The following is a 14,660-nucleotide window of genomic DNA, read 5'->3' as shown; positions in this document are numbered from 1 at the left end:
CATTCACCTTTACACAGATCTAAACACTGGTAGAAAAAAAAAAATTCCAACTTTCATGGTGTACTATTGCATATGCCAGTGTCAAATTATCAGTAAGATATGATGTATTGGCCATGGCCAACAGTGTAATGGGCTCATGCCAGTGTTCTCTGTCAGATTATCAGTAAGATGTACTGGCCATGGCCAACAGTGTAATAGGCTCATGCCAGTGTTCTCTGTCAGGTTATCAGTAAGAAGTCCTGGCCATGACCAACAGTGTAATAGGCTCATGCCAGTGTTCTCTGTCAGGTTATCAGTAAGAAGTCCTGGCCATGGCCAACAGTGTAATAGGCTCATGCCAGTGTTCTCTGTCAGGTTATCAGTAAGAAGCCATGGCCAACAGTGTAATAGGCTCATGCCAGTGCACAATGTCAGATTATCAGCAAGAAGTTCTGGCCATGGTCAGAAGTGTAATAGGCTCATGCCTAGATCTGAACATGGAACTTCACAGGCAAGACTTAGCTTATGACTGCCACGTGAGGGATTTTGATCAGACTGTGTTAGTAATTTGAATGAAGCCACCAAATAATCCATGACAACTTACCCTAGATGAAAAGCCTGTTCTTTCGTCTTTGCTTTCTTCTTCTTTCTTCTCTTCTTTTTTCTCTTCTGTTTCATCTTTACTTTCATTCTAAAATTACAACAAGTAAAAAAAAATGTCCAAAAAAGGTCTTTTTTCTTCCGATTTAAATAAAATACTAAGTTTGACAACAATAAGCACTGAAGTTATTCATCAGAAACCCAGTTTTTTTTATTTTGACAACACAAACATTATTTACAGGCTGACAAGACATGCCAAGAAAGTTGTTCAGAGAACAAACTCTTATTCAACAGCAGGTACTACACCACAACATGGCAAGAACTGTTTTATTATTCATATTATTGGTCTTTTATGCCCTATATCCAGAAAATATTTATTCATTTATTTGAATGGTGTTTTAAGCTGAACTCAAGAATATTGCACTTATACGACCGTGACCAGCATTATGGTGGGAGGAACAGGGCAGAGCCCGGGGGGAAACCCACAACCATCCGTAGGTTGTTGACAGACCTTCATACGTAAGGCAGGAGACAAAGCCAGCATGAGCTGGACTTGATCTCATCGCATCCGCACTGGTGAGAGGCTCCTGAGTCTTGCTAACCACCTCAGCCACAGAAAATATCCCCAAATGAATATGACAGTGGATGCAATTATGGGTGGGGATATAAAATCGAGCACAGAGCCGTGAGAACCGCAACACCTTGCCAGGTAACAAAGGAGTTTGGAGTAAACAATGGACCTTTACGTATGTATCTGACAAACATCTTGGTTTCAAATCGCAATCACACTCACGAGAGCTGGTTCAGAACAGGTGACCTCTATGGTCAGAAGCTTGACCACAAGCTGTGGACAGAATACCGACTGAGCCTGCATGGGCAGAAGAGGCAATTTCTTCCACAAAGTATCTAATATACTTACATTTGGGTTATTTAGGTCTATAATACCAGTAGGAGGTCGTCTTTCTCGCCTCCTGCGTGATTTCAATTTTGTTTGTTCTGGAAATGCAAGAGAAATGGATAAGCCTGACATGTGATTGACAACCACAACAAGAGCATACATGTCTTCAACAGGGTAACTAGATATATCCATAATGTTAATGTTCATCATGCTGGGTAACCAGCGCATGTTGTATATGTAAAAGGTAGTGTACCAAATGCAAATGAAGAGTTCAGACAAATTTAAATGATAAATCCATTTCAAGTTTTTTCAATTTGAATCAAATGCAAGATTAGAATTCCATGAATTAAGTTTGTTAATGTCGGCATGAATAGCGTTTATGTACTGTACCCCCCCCCCCCCCCCCCACCAAAATACATCACATAAAAAGGTCATAAAACATTACTTTTGGTTATTTAGAACATACTTTTTTCCAGTAGGGTATCATCTTTAAAGGCCTTTCTACAATCAACAGAACTCTAAGTCAGGCAATATGAGCTATTCAGACACGGGCAAAATATAAAGTCAAATACAGTAAATGTCTAAACCTGCTAGTGTTATATAAGTATGTGCCTACAGGTCCTGAAGTTTGCTTGATATACGTTCGAATACTTCAAACAACCATATACACATGTGAGCCATTTCTTCCGAATTACTATTCTAATTTACTAAGAAAGAGACCGCTATAGGCCTAGTGCAAAGAGAGCACAACATAAGACACTCACCTTTGTTTTCTTCCTTTTTCTCCTCTTTCTTCTCCTCCTCCACTTTTTCTGGTTCTAAATTACGTGACCTTCGTAACGATGCTGATCTTGTTATGTTAACAGGGTCGCCCGTTAAAGAAGGTTCACTATTACTGACTGTGTTCATTAAGGAATTCCTAGTGACTGGAGTGTGTTGTGCTGTAAACAAAGAAAGGAAAAGCATTTTTAATTATGTGTAATAACCATTCTAATAGCACTTAATTGTTTGAAAAAAAATGGTACACAAGAGAAGGTATATATCCAGTTATTTTGGCTTTATGAGATATCAATATCACACGGTCAGGCTAAGGCATAAATGGCCACCATTTCATGCTGAGCTTTGCTGCCTGCGGATACATTCAGAGTTTTGTCCCTTTACTTACCATGAGTACTATCTAAAATGGAGAGGTTATCAACCATATATGTATACATATACACTGTCATATAGAATAGAATGAATGAATGAATGCTTGGGGTGTTCAATAATTTTTCAGTCATATGTGGTCAGTCATTAGGCGTGTGTACATATACTGTGTCTTCTTGTAGCAGGGCGAGTCCATGCCACTGAAGTGCTGCTGCTTAAAAGTATCATGCTGAAGACACCAGACATGACACCCCACCCAGTCACATTATATTGACACTGGGCCAACCAGTCCTGTTGCCTTGCTCTAACCCCTCAGTAAGTGAGGCAATAACAAGCACAATTTGCAATAACAAGCACAATTTTTAAAGTCTTTAGTATGACCCGACCAAGGTTTGATTCCGGGTCTCCCAAATTCAAGGTGAATGCTCTAACTGTTAGGAGGCCAAATCTGGGCCTACACAGCACAGATTCCTTGCCCATAACTTCTAAACTGCTGCTAGGATCAATATTCATTGCCCCTCATAGTTAATGCTTCACTCCTTAGAATAGTGTACAATTAACATGGCGGGACCAGAAGATCACAATCTGCAGTGATAAGCAGAAGCTGCCAAAGTATTTATTTATTCGAACGGTGTTTAATGTCGTACTTAAGAATCTTACAGGTATACACAGGCGTTCAGATTAATGGTGTTTTACAGCATACTCCAAAATATTTCACTGACAACATTATGGTGGGAGGAAACCAAGCAGAGCCCACTTACCGAATTGATCAAGAGCCAAATGGTTCTCTTGAGAACAGTTTTAGTTTGACAGCAGCCAATGGTCAAATATTTTGGATTTATTCTTGTTTCAGCTCTTGGACAAGCTTATCCATGATACTACTTACTAATGGTGGAAGACTCTGAAGTTCTGGTAGGTATACTAGAAGTGCTGCTGGAGAGGTCTGGATTGCGAGAACGACGAACACTGCCACGACTTTCATCCTGTAAACAATATTACAAGGTTACTGATTGTAAACTATTTCAAAAAAATAAATAAAAATTTAAAAAAAAAAAAAAATTTGGACAGATATTAGTAGCATTCAAAGTAGAATATTACATTTCTTTACCAGCCTTTTGGAAAAGTAAAGATATGAATATGTTGTTCATTAGATGGTCTAACCATGTGAGAAAAAAGGAACTCAATATTCCTGCTAGAATTACACATATATTGGCTAACATGAGCACACCAGGGGTCCCAATTTTTAGAATAGTGTTCCTTTAATTAGATAAACAGTTTACCATGTTTATACATGGAAAGGTTTCAGTTTTTGTCCCAGATAACTCACTTCTTTTCTCTCCTCGAGAGTTCTGGGCCTGCGTATGATGTCTTCCTTAGTGGCATCTGTTGTTGTAGTTGTGGTGGTTAAGGCTATTGAGGACGGGGTTTTCTCCTCCTCCTTCTCTCTCGTTGCTCTCAGCACCGCCTCTGCCTTCACAATGTCATCCCTTGTAACACCCTGACAACAACAACAAAACCATCATAACATTCATTCATCTTTGGCTGTACATATTTACGTACATACTTTCTATGCCCTAAACTTGCTACATTTAAACCTTTCACAGCCATTTTACACTAGAGTGAAAGTAACAGCTTTGACCTGAATTATAATGTCAACAGAAAGTTAAAATGCAACAAAAACAGAACAAATTGAACAAAGGATCGAGTCTTTTGTGCAGCAGTCAGCCGGAATATGATACAGTCAAAATTCGCTGTGATTAGATTATGGAGTGAAGATTTGAAGACGATAACTGTAGATTACAATAAAATGTGCTTTAAATAAAATGCCCTATCAGTTAGTCTTCAATAACTTTTCCATTGCTTGCTACTTTTTTATTTTCGACGTTTTTACATGTTCGAAAAAGGCACCAAATATCCAATGGATGGTTCTGCCCCGCATTTACCGAATTATAACATGCCCCATTGAACATTCCACAAATACACTAAATAATGTTCCGACATTATTTCTTTTAGCAATGCGAAGTAAGGATCAGAAAATGAAAGACAGTGTTGCTGTAATGCGCTCCCTGAGTTCTCTCCCTTTATCATAAATAATCAGCAGTCCAGCATACTAGTTACCACATCAATTATGTGGACAATCCAACTGTACAACATAATCACCTGAGTTGGTCGACGAGTTTCTCGACTTCTCTTGGCACGTGCTTTCCTCTTGAGTTCAGCCTCATCATTTGCTGTAGAATCCATCCTGTGCAAACAACAACAGTACTTACAAATGAGTAACCACCTTCATCCTATATATCTAACTGCTATTTTAGTTCATCTTGCTGAAATGATGGTAACGCTTTACACAAGAAGAGGAAACACAGGCAGATTTCTGAGGAACTTATCCCTTAGGCAGAACGTGACACACAAAAGTCTAATCCATAGAGACCTAGTAATCCTAGTAAAAAAACAACACACTCAAATTGATAACTGCTTTGAAAAATATTTCATTAACCCAGAACAGGGATGATGCTTGTCAAACTGTTTTTGGATTTAACCAGTATGCTCCTATGCTTTGTAGTTTAGAACATTTACACACATAGGGAACTCTAGAGGTAGGCGTTAAAGAACACTCTGCAAAAGAACTACAACACAGAACATCACAACCATCAATACTGAGTGTTTCTTTTCACTTTACATTAACTTAATTCTTCATTTATAACATGGCTGTCAGTTTACACAAATGACCATTTACAAGCTACTGATGAAAAAAATTGTCCGCATGTCACGCACTAATATGCACACGATACTGGTGGAAGACAAATGGTCTTTAACGCACTTTACAATGTGCAAACACCATCACAAACACCATCACAAACACTGTCATTATGGACCCACGGTCAGCGAGAGTGGGAGAATTCACAAATTTCCTGTCCAAATCTGAGATTCACTGAAATTTAAGGGCCTCTATCACTGAACTAATTCTGTGAAGAAAGACGTACGTTCTTGTTGGTGTGGTTGGTTCCTTCTTGTTCCCATCTGAAAGATTGCTGGTAATCTCTGGAGATTTCGTTTCCTCTTTGTCTTTTGGCGGTGACTCCTCCTTGACAGGTTCCTTGGCTGGCTCCTTGCTCTCTGCGACTGTGTTGTCATTGTTCTGGACCTCTTCCTGTTTGTCCTTTTCCAATTTCGCTTTATTTTCCTCGATTTTTCTGCGATAATATGGCACATAGCTGGAGTTATACACACGTGGCTGGAATGACACCCCTGACGATAAGCCTGACCTGGAAAGGTCCATGCAAAAAAAAACGGGAAATCATGCGGTTGTACATGGAGGTTAAGACAGATAATTCCAAACACAATCTTCAGCATTTTCATGTAATGGTATCAATGATCTCATATATATTTTGCAAGTTGTGCACTCTGTAGAATGACACACCATCAGTTTTAGATCCAAAATGAAAATCATAAAGATTTCCAATTTACACCTGACCAATCTGATTTTTCTAAACACTCCTTAAAACAATACAAATGTGCATGTATAACAGGTTGATGTAAATTGTACAGAAGAGCAAGAAAATGTAACTCAAAGAGCTACACTTTGAAAGCTAAGGCAAAGAATAATCTCTTTAACTGACCTAACAAATATGCTGTTAAATATTAAATCACATTTTAATAGTACTTATTTTGTTGATTGGTTGGGCTTTATGCTATCACAACAGATTGTGTGGACTCGGGTTTATGATACAAACTGAGAAAAGTAACCACTTGTTCTTATTTAAGAAAAAGCTGAAGATTGACAAAAACAATCAACAATCTGAAACATGTTTAGCAATAAGCTCATGACCCAGTCAAAGCCTTCAGACTTCACGATGACAGTCACAAAGCATACACACATACAACGATCTCAGCACACAAGCTTCATCACAGTTCATTAAAAGCTTCAAACCATTTAATCAGTTAAACAGGAAGTATGTTAATGCATTACTCAGTGGATTTAAGCACAATCATATTAAGCCAAATTAAAAATGCTGCTTATCATTAGTTAAGTTGGTGTTACTCCAATCTCTTGAAATCAAATGAACATCACACTTACGGTTAATCAAACTCAGTACATCACACAGTTACTTTTTTCATAACAGTGAAAACTTTAGCTTAAAGTTGATGGAATATTACAGTGTGCTGTTATTGATTATTGGAGGAATTAACATTAAAGCACAAATAGATGTCAAATAATGAGATGCTCGAAACACATGTCACAAACAGAAACTTAACAAATCCTGCATCACAGATACAAATCACACATTCTCAAGCATTAACATTTAACCACAGACTATTCAGTTGCAAGACTGAAAGGACGACATAATTTGTAACCATTCCTTGACACTAAGATAATACTTACACTAAACTGTTCTCATTTACACGAAGGCATAAAATAAACATTATACAGAAAGTCACACACATAGTTAGTTATTACTCATGGTACTTTCATTTTGTTTGTTTTATAGGTTTACCAGAAAAAGCTTTAAAGAAGTTTACTTCATTTGTTATGGGAAATTTCAGCTTAGTTTTACATATTATACACCCTGACAGAAAGACAGAAACAAAGTTTATTTTAAATTAATATCGGGAAGCTGACTTTTAACTCCAGACTATACACTATGTCAAAGCATTTGACTCTAAAGTTCACTCACCATGATATGCTTAAACATTGCTGAGGTGGCGTTACGCCATAATCATTCATTTCTAAACTTCATTTCATTTATTACGATACCTGAATATAAAATTCTTTATTAAACCCTGTGTGTTTTTTGTAAAACGTTGAACTTTAATTTCAGTCAATGAGCTCTTAACAAGAAAATTTACCTTTCTCGAATATCTGTTTTTTCTGTAGACGAAAGGACGGTTTCTTTCCCAGTTGTCTGCTCCTGTGTATAGGTGAAGGAAAAAACAAACATAAGCAAATTCCAAAGCTAAAAAAGGAAAAGAATTTAAAATTTTACAATTCTAATAGTGTATCAAGCAAGCATACAAACACAGTGCATTTTAAAAAAAGATTAGTAGTATGAGAAAGGCAATGTACTGAATTAAGATATCCAAATATATATTATAAATACATATGACTTGAACAGCCTAAAATGATAAAAGCAAAGCACCATTTCCAAACAGTTAGATGTACATATCTCCGCTGTTATGAGAACATCCTAAGAGGAAGTGCAGGCATCGCACCACAGAGCAAGACGATGAATGGATGTCACCATTCACCAAGTTGAATGATTAAGGTTGTTGTAATACTTAAGAGCCATATGTTGAGAAATACACCATATGTACATGGTAGACCTACTTGATTTATACACGGAGTGGTCATTGGTTATTTCTTAAAATTCCACACCATTCACAAAATGTACGATTTGCCAAAACACATGCGAAAAATACCAATGCTCAGAACAGGGTACCACAAAATTTTGGGATGGGACTTCTTTCATGCTATTACACTCTGACCGTAGCTGCTGGAATCCTGATTATTGCCGATCTCTTTTGGTCATGATCAGCATAGAAATCCCCAACAACACGACTAGTATTATAAATCCAGCTCATTCAAATGCCTTACCAAATATAGCAAATGAATACTTTCAGCACAGTTTTTAAAAACATTGGTAAATCCCCTAAAATGTGAAAATATGTGAAATCGTGCAGTTGGTTTCAAACTGAAGTCTTTTGCAAAGATCCTAATGGCAGGCTTTGTTAGCTGGCAGCAGTCCAAGTCTTATGGTTTGCAGAGTTCACTCATTTAGTAACACTGTTGATCAGGCAAAACTATTTTCTTGAGAATGATGATCACATTGAAATACATAAAACAAAAAGCCACCTGCTTAACATTTATGATACTTGCTGCCTATCAGTCTAAAACACAGTTGATTACGTTTTGAGTTTGGAACTTATGTACTCTGAATACAAAACAGGTTTTTGTATGTGACCAAATTGTCTTGTAACCTGTCAAAAACTGGTCAAGTGGGCCGTATTGGAATGTTGGAATGGTACACAGGGCAGACCAGCTTTTGAAAAAAAAAAAGAGCTGGCAGTCATAGTCTTGATAGCGTCAAAATGTGACAGCTGATTTCCATGGCATGCATGGATAGATGCAAATTGTACATATTTATGAACAGAAGGGTGATTCTAGCAGCCATTGCCTGTAGTAGGCATCATGAAATGGTGAACACTGGCATGTAGCATTTACAGTCAGTTAACAGAAATGAATACCACAAAAACACTGGCAGAATATGTGAACACCAGAATATATGAACACCATGCAGGTTAGCCATCCCAAATTAATTTGTTTGCCACAAACAGGAATATCACTCCAATAAATGGATTCAATTAGAATGTAAATCTAGCATTAGTCAATAAAGTCACGAGAGCTATTAATTTGATTAAAAGTTTATCCTTAAAGAAACTCTCCCCTTTCATCTGATAGTCATATAAAACCTGGAAAATATGTTGGTGCTGGAATGTCAGGTAACAGTATATAAATGACTAAACGTAACTTGCCCATAAGGGTCATCAAAGTGTGGCCCTGCAGTGTTCCTTGAATATTTATCAACAATATCACAGCAGTCATCCCCCTTGTTAACTGCCCCTATTCTGTGTACCAATTTTAGCACCAAAATCATCTTGGTAATCAATGGCAATGTTTGTCAACAATAATTTACATCCTTACAATTATAAAGACTGGTGATTACTTTTCAACTTATGTCAGGTCAATCTGAAAAACACCTCCTAGCAATATAGGCTCCATTCCAAACTACATGTCCCACACATCTTTTTTGGTTTACTGGCAAAGGCCAGCTATGACAGTGACAGAGTTATGTCCCATAATAGAGTTAAACCCAGCACTCACTCTAACACTATCATGGGGTATTCTGGAACTGGAGACTGAGCGCAACACCCGTCCCCGAGGACTAATCTCACTGTAGGTGTTATCAGGGAGCATGCTAGAGCTGCCCGTTTTGTGGAGTGACCATCGAACTGACAGCCTTTCAGGGGACTCGGACAGCAGTGAAGGTACCTGTTGGGATAAGCACAAGCATGCCAGAAGCAAATGTTAGTCTACTAGTCAGATTACAGTCATCATCACCAAATGTTCATTTCCAGGTAGGTAAGTACACAATCTATATGGTTATGTAAGCATTCAGTATATGCAAACACTAACTACATGAAGTTGTTAACTGACAGGAGATGAAGATACTTTATTTGACTTAAAAATTCGCCAGTAAAAGTGCATTTCTAGAGAAAAGTCATAAAAATATTACTGTAGGTGCTGAGACTTTTTTTTTAGTTTTTTTTTAGTAGAATATAATTGTACCTTTCAAAAAAAACACCTTTCTAACATCAATACAAACTCACAGAATCAGACAAAACGAGTAACTTAGTCATGCACGAAATTTTAAGTCAAATAAAGCAGTTATTTTCGTTTTGAATGACAAATTCATTATTTAATAGAATGTGATGAGCTTTAATTCCAATCTGCACAACAGTTCTCTTCTTTAATAGTGGTCAGGTGTATTATATAAAGATTGCAGGTATTGTCACGAGGAAACCACTGCATCATGTAAGGCATGTGACAATCCTCCTGACATGAGGCTGCAGCAGAAAAATCAGGGATGTTATAATAATAACGTGGTCAAGTTAGCATAAAATCAGTATGAGGTTATTAAGGTCTTTCTGTACCGCTATAAGCATGCTCAACCACAATCACCAAATTCACAAATATAAAATGTAAGTATTTGCCAGGTTAAAACAGCACTTATCCTAGAAAGAACAGCCCGATAAATCTGATTTACTACACAACAGGTCTATCTTAGTACTCAATGTTAGTAACCTCATGTAACCTATACCACCAACTTGATCATTGTAATTTAGTAAGTACATGTACAGAACATTGCCAACATGAATAGTAAATTTTCATTTTACTAGCAATATACATATTTTTATATCTTGAATATTAAGTTTATGACCTTGGAACATTTTTCTCTATTCTCACTAATAAGTACAGCGTGATTGAGCAATACTTCAGGCCTTTAATCAGCATTTCAGCTGTGAATCTGGTATCAATCAATTCTGCAGGAATTGTGGACACTGCACAAACATTCATGATAAGGCTACAACCAACCTATGATTCCATGAAAAAATTTTCAATAAAAAAAGTAATACATGCAAACAAGTAATCTGCATTTTGAAAATCTAAGAATAATTTTGGAGGAGTAGACATGCCTGCTAAGAGAATAAAGTTAGCTGAATATTACTACTGCAAACCCAAGAATTGTCAAGTCCAGACTGCCATTGTTTGTCTCAGACTCCCTTCTATGAAGTTTACTGAGAAAAGTAGATTCTTCAATGAACTAAAATCAAAACCAAAACTAAAATCATCTTTACAAGTTCTGACAAAACATGCAGCGTAGAATCAGCAACGGTCATATAACACACAATAGGTCAACACATTAAACAGGGCTATATGCTACTTATAGCCAACTAAGTGTTGCTTAAAGGCAAAGAAAACACTAAAATGAAGCATATATATATATATATATATATATATATATATCAGATATAAGATCATTATTTTTTCTCTTGGTAGATTTCCCCCAACAAAGAAAAATGCCTTTAAAAAACATTGGACATTATGGTAGTATTTTGAGGCCCATCAGGTATCACTGACATGTTAACAGGTAAGCACCTAATTAAGCGTCAATGGTCAATGTATAGTCAAACGAGGCCCTCATAATCCAATGTTTCAAGTATATTTTACTCAACTGAAAAGACTATTAAAAAATCAAACTATTTTAATGGTCCTTCTTCTGACATATACTTAGGTTTCTTAGTCTTTAATACGTTTTACAGCAACAAATCTAAAATGCATAGACTGTAATATTATTATTGATATTGATATTATTGATATTGATATTATAAACTCGTAACCTCTGACTCTACATGTATATGCCCAAGATTATATCAGTCAGCTTATGAACAGGCAGCAATGTCAGACTAAAGGCAACGGCCAAACAGGTACTCACCCCCTCCGAGACTGTGGCCTTGGCCTCGGGGGGTTTCAAATCAGACTTTGAACTCTCTGGCGACTCCTCAATTCTGGTCATGTCTGTCTTGGCGGTTTCTGTGACCACAGACCCAGGCTCTTGCGGATGGTTTACCTGTGGGCAGACCTGACCAGTATCAGTAGAGATACATGCCTGTATTTCAGCTTCTACATGGCAAGCTGTATCACAACCATATAGGGTAATGATAACTAGAGGAACCAATATACTGTATGAGACTTAAAATCTTGTCAATAACTAAGTAATTTACACCTTTTCGCTAATTCTGATGGCTTTATCAATTTTAGAGATTTTTTTTTTCAAATATCCTTGTGCGAAATATAAGTAAGTAATACTTTTAGACACTTCTCTAAAAATGTATTTTTCAGTTACAACAGACTTTCACTGCTCTGGCCAAGTCACATTTTTCTTGCCATTTTGTTTACTACTCTACATGCAAAACTTTTTTTCAAAATTACCTATATCACCTCACAAAAAATTGAGCATAAAAGGGAATATATTTGAAAACAGACTGCAAGAGAACTTACATTATTGTGAAGGGCTTCTAGATCCTCATAATTATACACAAGCTACATGAATCTCAAACTAACACTTTCACATTATCATAATTTTTCCAAATACACATACCTTTAGATCTAGTTTTTCCTTCTTGTTAATTGCATTTTGTTTATCTGAAAGAAAAGTAAGATTATTTCATGTATACATATTGCATGTTTCAGTAGATTTTTAATACAGAAACTCAAGAAAATACCCGATTTATGAAAAACCCACCTGTGACACCTTTAATCTGAACACTTTTACAAAAGCATTTTATTCTCAAAATTTCCCAATTCTAACCTGATTAAGCCTGATGTGAAAAGGAAATAATATCATGAAGTTTGCCACCTTGCTAATCTCAATGCATGAAGTAATCATTCCAGGTTAGACAAAATGTGTTTCCTGAGCAAAGATGTAGAATGGGCCCCAGAAGCAGGTCGGATTAAAGTCACCTGCATCCAGGTTTGATATTACATATTTCCAGATCAAACCATGGTTGAACTTCTACAAAACAACAAAGGAATTGAAAAAAGTAGTTATGATGACCAATATTTTGGCATTCTTCATGGACTCATTCAGCTGAGTTCAGTTGTGATTGTTTACCAGTCTCTGAATCCGTAGTTTCCCCTTCACTTGAGCTTGAACTGCTGTTGCCTGTCTTCTCTTCAGCCACCAATACAGCTTTTTCCTGTTCAGACGTTTTTAACATCACGTTTTGCTTTTGGCCACCACTCATGCGTGTCACTGAACTTCTGGAAAAGAAAAAAAAAACGAAAGGCACCTAATATTTAATACTGTGCTTTCAGGGTCTTTACCAATTATCTCTCAACAACCTACTACTACATGTAGTCACTAGCTATTAAATTTTGACATACACTCTGCTTTACTCTGTCTTAACAAATCAAGACTGAATTTGTATGCTAAAACTCAAATCAATCAGAGCCATAAAGTACTTTTCTGCAGGCAACAATGTTGAACAGTTTGTATATAAAAAAAAATCTGTAACTTAAGTGTAGCCTATATGTATGTGTAACAGCAATATATATATATATCACATCTTAACATGCAAAACTATGCCACTTAATAACTTGAAGCCCCTTTTCCTATGCCAATCATTCTCAGCTGTCATTCATCAGTTGATTAGGGTTAAATAGCTATACAAGAAGGGCATCAAACCACACAGTAGAAGTATAAATAACGTTCATAACACCCAGCATAGTTTTACGCTAAAGGGTGGTAACACCTGCATGGATGTGCATAAGTGAATTGTCTCCCTTGATTTTAAAATTTCCCACTACAAGTAGTAACAAAGCGCAGCCTCATTTTTAGCCCAGTGGAAACGGTCACATTCTAATTTTTAACCTAGACATGCATACCTAACATATAACAAGAACATTACCTTCTCTTCCCAGGGCCCTTGGTTTGGATGATATCACTAATGTCTGCTTTTTCTCTGAGCTGAAATACCAGACACAAAAACAGTCATAAGTCTTCCTTGACCTTGACATACCAGAAAGATGAAATTTACTTTCAAATAACATCATAGGCAAGACTTTTTCTAAAAATAATGTATGATTCAACAATAGCAAAGAGAAGGTTGTAGAAATTCAAACTAAAATCAAGAGACTTACTGTGGCTTGTCTCTTTTTCAGCTCTTCCAAGATACTATGGACATCCTGGTCGGCAACATCGAAAGCAGTTTGGCCCTGAGAGAGAAAAAAAGTTCACATTTGGTACTGGATTCATGTCATCAGAAAATGACCCAACTGTAAACACCACTGTAATAGTAGTTGTTGATAATGTGAGCACTATAAACTGTTAAAAAAAACCTACACCACTGGTAGAAGAAAACCAATTGCAAAGGGAAAAATAACTTCCATTTGTAACTGAAAGTGTCCATATTGCCTAACTGGAAGATGGAGTAAAAATTACAGGTAAAAAAAAAAGAATAAAAAATAATCTATGCCGAAGGAAGGGAAACAGCATGTCTGTGAAAAATCCATAATTGTTGATTTGCTATTTTGTTTGCATAACCTATATAAACAGGATTGGATAAAATGTATTCATTTGTTTTATTGATGTGTAACGCCAATTTTAGGATGTACTTACGGCATTGTTCTTGATTTCCATGTCACAGAGCGACTCTGCTAACAGTTTGCAGGCTTCCTCCTGTCCCCAATGAGCAGCAGCATGTAGCGGTGTCCAGCCATCTGCATCGGCAGCGTTCAAGTTAGCATTAGCCTGGATCAGCACCCTACAACAGACACTCGCATGTCAAAGGACAAACACAGCTAAATGATCCTACTTACCTGGAGAACTTTTTACAAAATTAGGGTATAATTCCATATACCAAGGCCAATCAGTACTGCAGGCATTATTTTGTTATTTTTGATTGCTGCTATGGATGT

The 14,660-nt window shown here is 36.8% G+C and overlaps 1 protein-coding gene across 5 annotated transcripts in view; it reads right to left on the bottom strand.

The window, feature by feature from the left end:
- The window catches only part of LOC135481904 (protein phosphatase 1 regulatory subunit 12A-like), a 44,645-nt gene that overhangs the window by 23,737 nt on the left and 6,248 nt on the right, over positions 1-14,660 (bottom strand). For 2 of the 5 annotated variants that reach the window (XM_064761676.1, XM_064761677.1), the window contains exons 5-19: positions 14,362-14,506; positions 13,884-13,958; positions 13,652-13,710; positions 12,856-13,004; positions 12,343-12,386; positions 11,677-11,811; positions 9,504-9,671; positions 7,472-7,533; positions 5,608-5,889; positions 4,784-4,868; positions 3,951-4,121; positions 3,510-3,606; positions 2,242-2,418; positions 1,499-1,575; positions 584-670 (exon numbers count right to left, since the gene is read on the bottom strand). In XM_064761676.1, coding sequence (XP_064617746.1) covers positions 584-670; positions 1,499-1,575; positions 2,242-2,418; positions 3,510-3,606; positions 3,951-4,121; positions 4,784-4,868; positions 5,608-5,889; positions 7,472-7,533; positions 9,504-9,671; positions 11,677-11,811; positions 12,343-12,386; positions 12,856-13,004; positions 13,652-13,710; positions 13,884-13,958; positions 14,362-14,506 — 1,813 coding nt within the window. The remainder of the gene's footprint in view (positions 1-583; positions 671-1,498; positions 1,576-2,241; positions 2,419-3,509; positions 3,607-3,950; positions 4,122-4,783; positions 4,869-5,607; positions 5,890-7,471; positions 7,534-9,503; positions 9,672-11,676; positions 11,812-12,342; positions 12,387-12,855; positions 13,005-13,651; positions 13,711-13,883; positions 13,959-14,361; positions 14,507-14,660) is intronic. The other 3 variants (XM_064761678.1, XM_064761679.1, XM_064761680.1) reach the window with 3 other exon arrangements.

Source organism: Liolophura sinensis, chromosome 1 (assembly GCF_032854445.1).
Source record: "Liolophura sinensis isolate JHLJ2023 chromosome 1, CUHK_Ljap_v2, whole genome shotgun sequence".
NCBI lineage: Eukaryota > Metazoa > Mollusca > Polyplacophora > Chitonida > Chitonidae > Liolophura > Liolophura sinensis.
The sequence above is the reverse complement of the archived record's forward strand: the minus strand, read 5'-3'. Positions and strand labels throughout refer to the sequence as shown.